Here is a 14572-nt window from a genome sequence, read left to right as displayed (position 1 = left end):
TGTACCTACATTGTTAGATGAATCTGGTTCCACTAAACATAACAAAACAAAAAAATTGAAACATTCATAAAAAAATTTTTGGTTAGTATATAGAATCCTTTTTTGTTGTTGTTGTTGTAAAAAAGTACGTTGGAAAAAAAATTATCATTACATTCTATTTCAATAATAAAATTAATGATACAATTATTCATAGACATGCGTATTTATATCTTTTGATATCCAATATTTCAGATTGTTATTGAAACTATTAGATATCGTAAAAAACCCAAAACGGAATGAACCCAAACATTTATGAATCCAACAGGCCATGATTAATGTCGATTCAATAGCGTTTTATTGAAATATTTATTGTGAAAAAAATCGATGTAATTCATATTTATATATAGAATATGTTTCGAAACTTTTTCTGTTTAAATAGGTGTGAATCGATCGTTCTTCTTTCAATATAAAGAATTTTATTATGAAATTCGATTAATTAATTTAAGATAATAATGTTAATTATTTTCACATCAAATTATTGGACTTGCTTTCCCACCAACATAAAAGAAAGGAATTTTTTTTGTTAGTATTTGCAACTCATTAAAATTTTGATCCCAAAGAATCTAATCGATGAAAATTGAAAATTTGGCTTGCGCCATTTTATTTGAAATTTAATTTATACACAATGTCTATTTAGACAGCATGCGGAAAAATAGGTAGAAATGGAAAAGCTAAAGCATTTCATCATAATGTGCGAAATTATTTTTCATTTTCAAACGAATGGCCATTATTATTATGTGATCTTACAATAATGTCCCAACAACAACAATGTCCAGATTGTCAATCGCAAGATATTGTCATTGACGATTTCATTTCAGTTTGTACAAATTGTGGTAACGTTGTAAATGATGTACCGAAACTTGTGTTCCAACAACAAACAACGACCAAAGATTTTGGAAAAATATCACAACCCCAAAGATATCATCATCAAAATCTAGTCAAATCATCGGATCAAAAACGAACAACCATTCCAGTATTGTATGGTATCAAACTTATATCTTCATTATCTAAAAATCTTGATATTAACAAAGCTATTCGTGAAATGGCAATAACTTTATTTCGGGATGTTTCGAAAGAAAAAGAATTTAAAAATTGTTCGACAAACGTCAAACAAAGTTTAGCTTTATGTTGTTTATATGTGATATGTAATCAAGAAAGTAATCACATTACTTTCAGCGAATTGTTCAAAAATTCAGACAGTGTTTTCAAACATGTTGGTAAAATTTTATTGCGTTTGCAGAAAAAACGTCCAGAATTTTTTGAAAAAGGTTCCAAAAAAATCGAACCACTAGTCCCATTATATCTTTTCAAGCATGATTTTGCAGATAAAGAAAAAATGACCATTTCGGATTACGCAACTGGATTAGTTTGGATGTGGCAAGAAGCGTGCCTTATTCAAGGATTAAATCCTATCACTGTCATCTATGTTGCCTTGTTCTATGCTTGGAAAGCCGTTAACCAGAAACGATCATCGATTACGATTAACGAATTTTGCAATCAATACGGTATATCGAACCGAAGAGCATTAAGTAATAAAGTTCAATTCTTTTTTAAAGTATTAAAAGATTTCGCCAAATATTGTCCATTGTTGATCAATAGTAAAGAATTAACCAAAAATACTGTTTCATTACAAATAGAAAAAATTGTTTCAATGAAACGACTAATTATTGCTCAATATAACCAGAACAATACTTATGATCAACAAGTATTGACTGAACAAAAAAACGATGATACAGATGATTCAGAAACACTGCCAACCAAACGAATAGCTTTCAAAAAGTGGTCAGAAGATAATATAAAAGAAGATCAAGATCTATCCGAAGAAGAGATTAATTCCTATATTCGTACCGATCGTGAAGTGGAAGTAATTCGTAAATTATCTAACAATTGAAGTATTCTGTGATTATAATAATTCTTATCAAATCTTGTTATGTGTAATTAATTTACTCAAATTGCCATTTATAATAGGTATATTTCTGTGATATTTCTGTTAATTGCAAAAACTATATTAAAAAGCAACAGATGGCATTATTTTCGATTGTATTTTTTTTTACTCAACGGTCAAAAACCGAGTATCATTTTAATGAGTTTGGCGCCTAAACACTTGTTATTGTTCATCTTGATGTTAATTTTAGATTTTTTAATAATTTTACGAACATAAATAATCTATCGACTTTGATATCAAGTAGGATAAATAATTCACTTGAATTTTTTTCCCAACATTAAAGTTTGTTTGTCAATCATCACAGAATGGATAAGATTTTCCAATTGTATGAAGAATTTTTGTCCAATGATTGCGATTGTAGCTCGGACCAACAGAATCTGGACATTGAATTATTATTTGAAGAGGATGAGATAATCGATAAATTTAAAAATACACTCCACGGCATTCCCAATGCATCATTGACCGAATCGAAATCGAATGAAAATAACAGCCAACCACATCCATTATTGGAACAACTAGCATCAGCTTGCAAAGCAGCTTCAGAATATCCAAACGAATGTTTTCGTAAAAGTTTTCCCGATCAAACACTTATTTCGGAAAAATTAAAATCAGAAACTATTACGGAGCAGGAAGTATTGGAAACAGTTCAAAGTTTGATAAGTGATGCACAGCATAAAGAACGTGAATATCCTAAACGAATGGCCAATATTTTAAGTGAAAAATATCAACAATTATTGAATGATATCGAAATGAATTTCGATGCTATTGAAGAAAGATATAAAAAACAAATGGAATTAATCGAACGTCAAACGATGAAAACATCGGATGAGACAGATAGAGAAAATTTTCTCACAGTGATCGAACGATTGCGAAATAAGAAAGAGCTGTTGCAGGAAAATTTAAAAAACTACAAAATATTGTCAGAAATTTTTGAACAAAAATGAAATTTCATTGTTTTTTATTAAATAAAAATCAAAAATATACTTTATTTTTTCAATAATCATAGCTCATTTCAAAAATTTATATTTTACAGATTTTAATCAAAATTTACAAAATGTATGAAAATACTGATCCGTCGTATTTACTTATGATTGATTTCTTAAAAGAAGATGAAGCAAAAATGAAAGAATCAAGTCGATATGAGGCAACAAAATTAATGAGGTTATAATGCAGTTGATTATCTACAATTGTTGATTTGCAAATGTGATCATATGGCTCATTCATTTTCAAATATTTTATAAATCCGTTCCTAGTTTTTGTTGTTCTTTCAATAGTTCTTGATAATATGCTCTTTTGTTGAGTTTGTTGGTCAATTTCCATAATCGAATCATTTTAGATTTTTTAGTCTTTATATAATGAAAGGAAAAAGTCATTAGATCAAGGTTTTCGGAAAAAATAACTCACTTTTTCGTCAATTTCAGGAACCTTTATAATGGCTGAAGTTATCGATGAACGAGTATTGTCATCCTGGTCGATATTATCGTCAAACTTATTGCTATGATTATCTTTTCGATTTGATTTTGTTTTCTTTGGAGCTGATTCTGGGACTTGGTGTGGCTGCAAAAAAAAATTAAAAAAATAAGTTAGATAATGCAAAGAAATGATAATTGCTTACCGAATAAGTTCTTTTGATTTTCAATTTTTCGGGATACAATTCGAAGGCATAGCTCTTAGTATTGACTGGAAAATGTGCTGATTTTGGAATTCGACTAAATGATTTAGCACCACGATCAACACGCATTTCACAAATGAACACATCGTCTGGGTCATATCCAATTGGTCGGCCTTTTGCATAGGTTGAAGGATCTAACACTATACAGGTTTTTCGCACTTCTTCCATCGCAGCCCATTCACAAAGAGGAGATCGTAGCAATTCGTTTGGATAAAATTTACGTGTTGGTTCATGATAAGTTTCCGAAGGCCAAATGTAATGATGTCCAAATAAAATTCGTTGTCCAGTACTTTCAATGATGGCCAAATGTTGAACACGAATAATAATGCATTGACGTTGTTCAAATGGATGCGATCGCGTTTTGATCGCATTGTCAGCTGCTGTCTTAATTGTTTCAATAAAATGATCACCATCTATTTGTTGTTCAGCATTCTTTTTTCCGGATAATTGTTTCGATGTCATCGGATTCGGTGATTGACGATATATATAAACACAATCGCCAAGTCGAATTCGAAGACCTTTTTCGACTGGAGATTCCAATGTTAGATAATATTTTATTGGAAATGGCATATCGAAATTGGGAAGATTATTGGGCAATGGTATATCCTAAAAGAATATGAATTAACAAATTAATTATCGATATATTGAAAATTTATACAACATGAATTTACCTTTGGCACTGGTCTAGGCTGACAAACTTCACAAACGTATTCATGTTCGCTCAAGTTGACCCGAGAAAATTGTTGAACACAATCAAAATGCTGCCAAATCTATGATTAAAACAATCGATTAATTAATCTAAACCAAAAATTGATGATCCATCTTACCTCACACTTGTCACATTGAATCATTTGACCTTCTTCTCGAAGAATTCCACATATACAACGAATCACTTCTTCAGTATTCTTTTCTTTAAATTGTACATTTTGAATTATTGAATCACTAGTGGTTTCGGAATTTCCATCATTTTCATTCTTTTTCTTTTTAGGAATAAACGATTCAACAATTCGTGGGAGAAAAAAGTGTTCAGATACTTGAATCGGATCATTTGATACCAATATTTCAATGAATTCTTTCATTCTTTTTTGATTTTCTTCGGACAATCTAGTTTCTTTGAATTTTTCACCAAAAATATTTTTGATGCAATTTGAAAGTGTCGAATCATTGTCATTACTCGAATTATTCTCTATTTCGACAATGTCTTTTATGATCGATTGTTTTTCCTTCAGCTTATTCGACAACAATTGGTATGCATCACGTTCCATTGAATCAATTTCATCGCAGTCGATTCGAACAGATTCAAAATCATCATCAATAGTACTCATCAAATCAGATGCTGATTTTAATGTTTTTCCATTGGTTTTTTCGAATCCATTTCTAGTTAATTTAAGTTTTTTCAATTTGGTATTTCCATTGGTTATGTCCAAACGCAATTCTCGAAACTGTTCTTTAATATGTGAAATTATAGTCCGTTCAAATGAATCGAAATTTATCAATTTTCCAGCACGAATTTGGTCAATAAGTGGAGTAAAGCTGATTAAACTGTTATCAATAGCATTCTCATATCCATTTATTTTGTTTCGTTTTCGTTTTACAGCACCATGATTTCTGTCATTATTCACAAAATTTTCGCCACCATTTTTTTGGATGCCATTCGTATTATAATGGTCAACTGTGAAAATGACAGTATACACTTTATTCAATATGAATAAACCGATTTCACGACAAATATTCGAATAAATCTGGGTTAGTTTCAAGATTTTTGAGTTTGGATCATTGTCGACACGTGAAATGCCACGAGTTTTAATTGAACAATTACTTGATAATAAACGACTAGTTGAAGATTCCGAATCGGAGCCGTTTCCATTTTCACTTGTATAACGGATTCGATATAAATTTTTATGATCATTGTCTTGATTATCTAGAAAGTTTTGCAGGGCCAAATAAAATCGCCTCGTTTTTTCGAAATTTCTTCGCATAAACAACAAATCCTTGAGTATTTTCTGTTTTTTTGTATAACTAAGAGGCTCCATTTTTCGTTTCAACATGATTGGATCATAGGAAATTTCGACCAAATTATCCTGTTGTGAAGTGTCTTGCTTTTTATGAGTTTTACCAGTTTTGATAAGACTTACAGGCACTTTGATCTTTTTGGTTGCACGACGAACAAATACAAAACTTCGTCCAAGTGGATCATTGGGCGGCAAACGAGCATAAGGTTTAAGAAAGGCATAAGGGAATTCAATTAATGGTTTTATTTCTTCCACAAGAATTGTCTGTCCTTCAGTTGGAGCATTGACATCCATTTGATTCAAGCCTGTTTCATTGTTGTTTCCATTTAATTTTGGATTTAATGAATTTTTTCCATTGATGAAACCACGACATTTATTCGAACCACAATGGCATATTTGCTTGGTTTCGACGTTAAAATTATGAAAATTATAATCATAAAATAGTTCTTCCATTGGTTCAATGTCTCGTAAAGCAAACATACAAATTCGATAATATCCATTAACGGCCCATTTCTGCATCTCACAATTTGGTTCACATGAATGATTGACAAAACGACCTTCATTACCAACACGATAACCATCGATAACAACACCAGGCTCAATTTTCAGACAGTAATGATGTTGATCATTATTGTAACGTTCATTCATACGTTTTAAAAACAATCGGTCGCTAACGATTTCTCCGATATATTCAAGAATAAATTCACCTTTGTGAATATTTTCCGTTGTTCGGATTCCCCAACCACGATGCCTGGTCATGAATCGTTCTAATCCAGGACTCCAATGATGACGTTGTATTCGTTGATTTGAACATCGATCTTTCGCCGGACAAGTTTGTGGCCAACATTCCTGATACATCATACGATTGATACAATCTGTACCGCATGCTGTTTCATTGGGACTTCTTGGCATCGTACAATTACATGATTGTTGAGAATCAGTGGCTACAGGTTTGACATCGACAAAAACATTTTGACGTACACGACGATAATTGGCAGAACTCATCAACAGTGGAAATGGATTGTATTTATATTGATACCAGATATCGAAACTGAGATGAAAATCTTGTCGAAAACTTGGATCTTGTGGGAGATTTTTTTTGATGATTGAATTATCAATTTTATTTTTGTGAACCATTGCATTTTGTATAGATTTTGTATTATTGATTTCTTCATCTTTTACCAAACGAGATTGAACTGTTTCAAATGATGGCAAACAAAGCGGAGGAAATGGTAATATTGGCTGCAACGTTTTGTTATTCACTGATGTCTGCACTTCATTTTTGTTATTAATATCATCACTTCCGGACGTTGATGTAGTCTTGGAATTATCATCGTGCTTGACTAGAACATTTGAACAAGATTTATCTTCATTATCTGTCGCATTATCTCGTTTAGTTTTTGAAGCAAAATATTCATCGGAATGTAATTGAATGAATTCTTCAGAATAAAGTCCAGCTTGATAATATTTTTTTGATGGAATCGGCCGAATGAATGGATTTGATTTGATGGGATAAACTTTTTTATGTCGATTATTCTGTTTATTGGAAGGAGCAGTAACCATATATATAGGATAATCTGGATCATCTTCTTCGTGGCTGGATGTAGATGATGATGCTGTAGTTGATTGTCCGGTTTGAAATGAATAACTTGTGCAATCCGAATCTGAAAAGTTTGTCAGTTTCTGGTTTTTATTCGATTTCTTTTTAGATTTACTAGCATCACTTTCGGATGACGACCATGAAGATGTTTCGGATTCACTCAAAATTTTTGTCGATTTTTTCTTGTTTTTATTTTGATTCGTTGATTTCTTATTCGTTGATTTTAAAACATTTTTCTTGGTTTCATCATTAATAACTTGATCAGCTGCCGAATCAATCAAATTCATAGAACTTTGATTTTTGTTTTTATTTGCAACAGTTTTGTTACGTTTCCTTGGTTTTGTGAATCCAGTTTTGTTGAAAACACGTCGTCGTTTCTTTTTATTGTTATCATTATTTGTACTTTTTTTTGGAGCTTCATCAGTTTTTGAGTTATTTTTCTTTGTACTTACGACGGTAAACGTTTGAGCCTTTTCAGTATTTTTATCACTTGAACTCGATTTTTTGTTCATCGAGGATTTAGACTTTATGGCTGTTTCATTAGTTGTGCCACTTGATTTTGCTGCACGATTACCACCAACATTACTAGATTGGCATGACATATTTACACTAGAATTATTGAGATCTTGGTTTTTCGTAGAAAATAAATTTTCTTCAGATTTGATGTTAATGTTTTTATCTTGTTTATCGTGCTTCAATAAATTCTGTTTGACAATTTTTGTATGCAATTGTTTTCGTTTTGTTTCACACTTTTTTTTCCTCTTATCAACATTCGATCGATAATCATCATTGATTGTTGTCTTTTTATTTTCGTCTTCGTCATCTGTATCATCGAATTCGTCATCAGCATCGGCTTCATCTAAATCGACATCGGTCACTTTGGACTGTGATCCTGTTAAACTATCAGCATTTCTTGAGTCACATTTATTCGAATGATTATTTTTCCTACAATCAACATTATCACTTGATGATACTAAAGAATGTAATGAAGATAAAATTGGATAACAATAATCAAAAATAAATTAAAAATTGGTTTTGGCGGGCAAAACAAAATCATACCTGGTTGTTGTTCTGGAAAATTACGACAAATGGCAGTGTTATTTTTGATAGGTAGAATTTTTGTTCGTTTCTGGACACCTACAATACGACCGGTTTCTATTGGTTGTTGTCGATTCGACAATAAATCAACGAGAGATTCGGCGGTTTTTTGTTCCGTCGACGATGACGATGATGATGCTGTTGCTATTGTTGATGTTGAAGATAGTGCTTGCAGTTTTGCTGGGCTACTCGATACAATCGTCTTTTTGTTCGATACATTTGATCGACTCGTCTCAAGCATCATCGTCTTAGTATTTGTACCACTTCTACGGCTAGAAGTTGACACAGTATCAGATACTGTAGCTGTATTTGGATCAGCATGTCTTTTCGACAATTTCCCTTCCAAATCTATGGACGATTGTAGTGGTGTTGTTGTTATAGGATTTAGTGGTGGTGGTATCAAAGCAGAAGATTCTCGTTGCTGTTGTCTATTCTTTTTATAACTGCTACTACCATTTTCGGCTGCTACATTATCTTTGTTCGTATTTGGAACGTTCGATGGCGGCACTGATTCTTCGGATATTTTATGAATATTAGATCCATGAATATTAACTGATGATGATAGCAAAGGGAATATTGAAGAAGGAGAAGGCCGAGGATGACCACAACCAACCGATTTTACACTTTTATTCGTAGTAATTGTCATTGTGGATGGCGATGATACTAAATCAACAGATGGAATCGATTCTGATGATGAATTTTGTGTTTTACTTTTAGATTTATTTCTCTGTTTACCAGTAACGGAAGATGTTGGTGATTGATTCGATGATTTTAAATTATCATTATTTGATGTTTTATTTTTATTATTTGATGTTTCCGAATTTGATGATGAACATGAAGACGGCTCTTGTTCATCAGGTCGATGTTGTCGTTTCTTTAGTGGCAATAATCGTTGACTATCAGATGAATTTTTATCATTAATATTCAGACAATTGTTGTTCATATTTTTGTTGCCTATGGCGATGCTGTGAATGTTGGATGTGGCTGAAATCGTTGCTAATGTTGTAAATGATCGTCGTTGTAAACCAAATAATCGACTAGATTTAGATATTTTTCCTGATGTTTTCGTGAATGAACGTTGTCGAAATAATGGAGGCAATGCATGACGATCAATATTTGGACCGTTTGTAGTTATATGTAAACATTCAAGCAAACGAACAATTTTATTCATCAAAGCCGGATCAAATGATTCCAAACATGATGATGATGAATATTTACCATCCATGCCTGATAATGCGGGAAATCCTTTTTTATTATTATTGTTTGATGATGAACTTCGTTTTTTATTTTGTTTCGATTTATGTTTCTTATTATCCGATGAAATGGATTTTGATCGTATTTTTTCTTTACGATGTTTTTTCTTCTTGGATGAAGTTTTATTCACATTATGTATGATTGGCATTTCTTTTTTGTTCTTTTTCTCCAAATCTGAAACAATTTTATCATTGCATACAGATTGGCCATCATCTAACGGCAATGATTTGGATGGTAATGATGGTTTATTATCCATTTCTTTTTGAATATTTTTAATATTATGCAATTGTGTCTGTTTCGGCGTTGAAATTGGAAAAACAAGCAAATCTGATGATGGTTTCAATAAGTTATCACCGGTTTGTTGTTTCAACACTTTTGGAAGTGTTGGTAATGGTTCTTGTTTTGTTTGTTTTAATTGTTTTGGAGAGTGATGTTGCTGATGTTCATTATCATCAACATCACTTAAACCAGAGCTGGCAGCATTGAAGGAATCAATTGTATCTTTCACCGAACGAACTAAACTTTCAAATTCTTCTGATTGTGGTGATTTCATTATCATAATATCTGGTTGTGATTGTGTTGATGATTGTTGCTGTTTATTTATAGATTGTTCAATTGTAGAATTCATAGATTTAACTGAGTACGAAGATTGAGAAGGAATGGTAGTCATCGTTGTCATTGTAGTCGTTAATGTATTGGAGACAATTTCATTTAATGTTGTTGTTGTTGTTGGTATATTGCACTTGATTGATGGTGATTTCTTTGATTCTGGAAGCTTAACAGGAAGTTGAATTGTTTTGGGTGTTGATTTTTCAACTTTGGGCTGTATATTTTTCAATTCAGATTGTCGTGATTTTATATGATTTGGTGTTTTTGAATCCGAATTCTTAGCGATTAACGTTGTTGTTGCTGTTGCAGGAGCATTGGCTATTATCACAGGACTTGAAAGATTGGATCGATGTGATTGTTGATGTGAATGATGTTGCGGGCCACTACGACCGGTCGGTGAAATCACTGATAATAATAATGGTGTTCCAAAAACTGAAGATGGTGCTGGAGCAGGAGGTGCTTGAATAGAAATAGGCTGCATCAAACCTGGTGATGGTTGTGAAAATAAGGTATATGGCAAATGCTGATGCAAAGCGGAATTGGGAGTTAAAATTACGCTATTTGTATTAGTTGCCAATGGTTTGATAGCTGCTTTAGTTAAGGCAGGTGTCGAAATTGATGGCGTGGACATGATAGTATTCATAGCTGTCGTACCGACGATATTAATTGTTGTTGTTGCCGGTTTAATTGGTGTCAGCGATTTGCTTGAATTCGAAGTGATCACCGAGGCAGATGACGAAACATAATGAGCGACTTGTTTAGTTGAAAATGAGGTGGTCGCTGTTGATAATGGTGATTGTAATAGCAGCAATGTTTGTGGTGATATTAATGTCGATAATGGTGAATGTTGTTGATTCGTAGCTGAATGTGGATGATGTGCTGCCTGATATGGATGTGTATTTGGTGATGCGGTATTTGGTAAGATCGTTATGGAAGGTCCGGTTCCGAAATTTGTCCTTGATACATCATGTATTGAAGGAGATAAATTGGCCACTTGTTTTGCATTCAATCTATCTTTATTCGATTTGTTACTATGTTGTGATAAACTTTTCGCTACTACTGTAGCTGTCGTATTTGCATTAGCTGTCAGATTATGAGTTGAGGAAGTTGTTTGAACGATTCGAGGTAAGATAAATGGAGGCGATGTTGTCGTTATTGTGTTTGATGATGCAGTGGACAATGATGAACTATTACCAGTGGTTGATTTTGCTGAAGCAAGGCCGAACATCATTAGAGAATGTGCAGCAGCAGCAGAATTTGGATCAGTACCAGGAAACGTTAAATTTGTTGCAGATGGAAAATTCAATGCAGATTTTGGCATTAGTAATGGAGTTGCTGTTGTTGCTGATGTAGCTGAAGATGATGGTGAAAATTGTGCAGTAGTTGGCAATAATGTCGAATGTTGCATTGCACTTTGAAAAGAAAAAGGTGATAAAGCTGCAGAAGCTGATCCGGTCGGTAATGGTGGGAGATGTGAATATAGTCAATTGAGATTGTTGTTGCGAATGATTAGTTGGAACTGGGAAAAAATGGATTCTGTCGTGTCGGTATTAATTGATTAGTTGAGTTGGTCGTTTTATTACCAGTTGCAGTGCCCGGAAACTGAACATTGTTCAATGAAAGCTGTTGATTGAAAATTGTGGGCATGAATGCTGAATGAAATGTTGGAAAATTGGCTGCAGAATGAAATCCAGTGGAAAAAGTGGGCGTAGATCCAGGAACAAAAAAAGATGGATTAAGAAAATTAGTGCCAGCATTAGCAGCAGCTGCTGCTACAGCTTGTGATGTAACCTGAACAAACTTATTGGTATTGGCTGTTGTCGATGATGATGATAGAATATTCGTGGAAGATAATTTTGATAAATTTGTCGAATGGAACAAATTTTGATGATGATGAACAGTCTGTTGTTGATGTTGTTGTTGTTGTTGTTGTTGAACAATTTTGTTGACCACAGTTCGTTGAATTTGATCTTTTTTATTATTAGTGGTCATTATTGTTGTAGATGTTTCGCTACTGGTACTATCGGCAGCCATCATTGTTGTTTTATTGGTGCTAATGGATTTCGAAATCGTACGATTACTGCTGGCATTTTGAATTAAGTTTTTCGTTGACGATGATGATATCGACGCAGAAGACGATGTTTTAATACCCGAAGTAGCATTTACCGATGTAGAACTTGAAACAGTTGATGTCGTTAATGTCGAAATCGAACATGAAACAGCACATATTGATGTAGGTTTTTGTGATGATAATATTGGATTCTGTGATTGTTGATGATGAGCGATTCGATAACTGCGTAGTCTTTGTCGTTCTTCAGCTGGATCACGTTTTTTGACCATAGTTGTTGTTGGGGTCGTTGATGTTGCTGATTTATCATATTTTTGGCTATCCACTGAAATGGGTGATTCGACCATTGAATCCGGTGGATTCGATAATGATGAAGATGATGATAAGCAACTATCTACTTTTGTCAATTGTTGAGCATTGGTTGTTGTCTCTGATTGTTGAATCGTGGACTGAAATTGATAGCTTGAAGATGATTCAGAAGTTGTTTTCATCGTAGTTTTTATCTGTTGTTGTTGCTGCTGTTCTTGTTGCAAAATGGTATCAACCGAAAACAGGGATGAATGTTGCTGCTGTTGTTGTTGTTGGCTCATTGTAATTGTCGTTTTACTTGTTGTTTGTTGTTGTTGTTTTTCCACCAAAGATTCAGAAATTTCATTATCTAATTTTATGCCTCCGACAGAAATTTTTGTCAATACATCTTCAATACATGATGAATTTGATCTTGAATCGGATCGAGAACTGCACGATGTTGCTGTTGATGAGGACGATGAACTAGAGGATTTGGATTCTTCATCTCCTGATTCTTCGCATGATGATGATCCAGAAGATGATGTTGATCGAGAAGAATTTCTTGATGTGGAACACTTTGATGATTTAGATCTTGATGATGATAATGGCGATTGTGAACCGGAACATGATTTTGTTTTTTTCTTCTTCTTTTTCTTATGATGATGATTACAGTATTTTAGTTTAACTGGACGCTTTGCATTTATTGCATTAGGATTCGTATCATTAGCATCATTGTCTGAATTGTCGGAAGAACATGATGATGATGATGATGACGAAGATGTGGACGACGAAGATGATGATGATGATCCATTGGAATGTGTCGATGATGAACTAGGTGACGATGAACACGATGAGGAAGATGATGATGACGATGATGATGATGAGGAATCACAGTTGGCTGGCTGTTCAAAAAACCCGCTTGATTCTCGATTATCTATCGCTTCAATGGAAGTTGCTGCTTTTGTTCCTTGAGTGATTTCGTTGCCGGATATATTTAAATTCTGAAGTTGTTTTTGTTGACTAGAATGTTTTTTCTTATGAGATTTTTTCGACGAAGATGATGATGATGATGATGACAATTTTAAGCTCTGAATTTGTTGTTGTTGTTGTCCGGTTTCATGTTTGGCTGGATAGATCAATATTTTCATTGTTTAATAATGTTTGTGAGATCGGCATCGAAAGTGATTTTAAATGGCATTTTAAATCAGATGATGATGATGTACTTGTCGTCGTTGTAAGTACATTTGTTTTTGATGATAAAGATTTGGATTTACGAAGATGACGACCATGATGTTTATGATGGTGACGGTGTTTTCGATGAAGATTAGCCAAAGGATTATGGTGTTGATGATGCTGGTGCTGTTTGTGATGATTTCGACGATGACGGCCATGATGATGATGGCTAGGGGAAGTAGTCGTCGTTGTACATTGCACCGTCGATTCGACAACACTCAATTTGCGAGTTTCAATAATCACCTTTTCCGTTTTCTGTACGACTGTTTGGTGATGATGTCTGCGATGATGATGATGATGATGATAAGGATAATGATAGTTCGATGTAGCACTACTCTCACTTTTTCCTGGTATGGATGATACGATATTACATTCCGAAATTACAGAATCTTTAGTATTTAATGATGATTTTGATTTGGAAATTCTTTCAGCTTTTCTTGTTTCCTTTTTTTCTTTTTTTCGGTGAATGCTTCTTTTCTTGATTCGAATCATTTTTCGATAATGAATTGTTTGATGTATCACATTTCTTTTTCGTAGTTGAAAATTGTTGTTGATTATCGATGGATAAAAATGACCGATCATCCATAGAATGATTATCATGTTTATATTGTTGTTGATTATTGGCTTCAACAGCGGCCAAAGTTGTTTTTGCAATATTGATCAAATTCGTTGACAATGTTGCCTTAGGATTCGAATCGTTTGTAGACACCAGGATTTGCTGTTGTTGTTGTTGAGAGTTATCTTTTTCCGTAGT

At 33.3% G+C, this 14572-nt stretch overlaps 2 protein-coding genes across 3 annotated transcripts; one reads left to right on the top strand and one right to left on the bottom strand.

Annotated features, from left to right (window-relative positions):
- The first annotated feature begins 621 nt into the window (after positions 1 to 621).
- On the top strand, positions 622 to 2984 carry LOC113798009 (transcription factor IIIB 50 kDa subunit-like). 2 transcript variants are annotated; one of them, XM_075825192.1, is made up of 3 exons: positions 622 to 1938; positions 2008 to 2224; positions 2289 to 2984. In XM_075825192.1, exon 1 carries the CDS (start codon positions 791 to 793, stop codon positions 1928 to 1930), a length of 1140 nt encoding a protein of 379 aa, XP_075681307.1. In that variant the 5' UTR covers positions 622 to 790; the 3' UTR covers positions 1931 to 1938; positions 2008 to 2224; positions 2289 to 2984. The 2 variants fall into 2 exon arrangements, with proteins under 2 accessions (XP_075681307.1, XP_027204285.2); XM_027348484.2 differs by having other exon boundaries at positions 623 to 2224.
- Positions 2939 to 13858, bottom strand: ash1 (histone-lysine N-methyltransferase ash1). Its single transcript, XM_027348298.2, is given in 8 exon segments — positions 2939 to 3330; positions 3389 to 3541; positions 3600 to 4262; positions 4328 to 4426; positions 4484 to 8241; positions 8328 to 11697; positions 11699 to 11758; positions 11760 to 13858. Coding segments are annotated over 8 exon segments (10188 nt in total). The 5' UTR covers positions 13734 to 13858; the 3' UTR covers positions 2939 to 3219.
- Between the last annotated feature and the right edge of the window lie 714 nt (positions 13859 to 14572).

Source organism: Dermatophagoides pteronyssinus, unplaced genomic scaffold, assembly GCF_027571235.1.
Source record: "Dermatophagoides pteronyssinus isolate colony J.1.1.1.1 unplaced genomic scaffold, Derpt_VIB-CSIC_2022.12 sq0003, whole genome shotgun sequence".
NCBI lineage: Eukaryota > Metazoa > Arthropoda > Arachnida > Sarcoptiformes > Pyroglyphidae > Dermatophagoides > Dermatophagoides pteronyssinus.
Note: the sequence above shows the minus strand (reverse complement) of the source record. Positions and strands in the feature narration are given on the sequence as shown.

Coding starts and splice junctions, on each gene's coding strand:
- LOC113798009 (XM_075825192.1), top strand. CDS start 791: ATGTCCCAACAACAACAATGTCCAGATTGTCAATCGCAAGATATTGTC.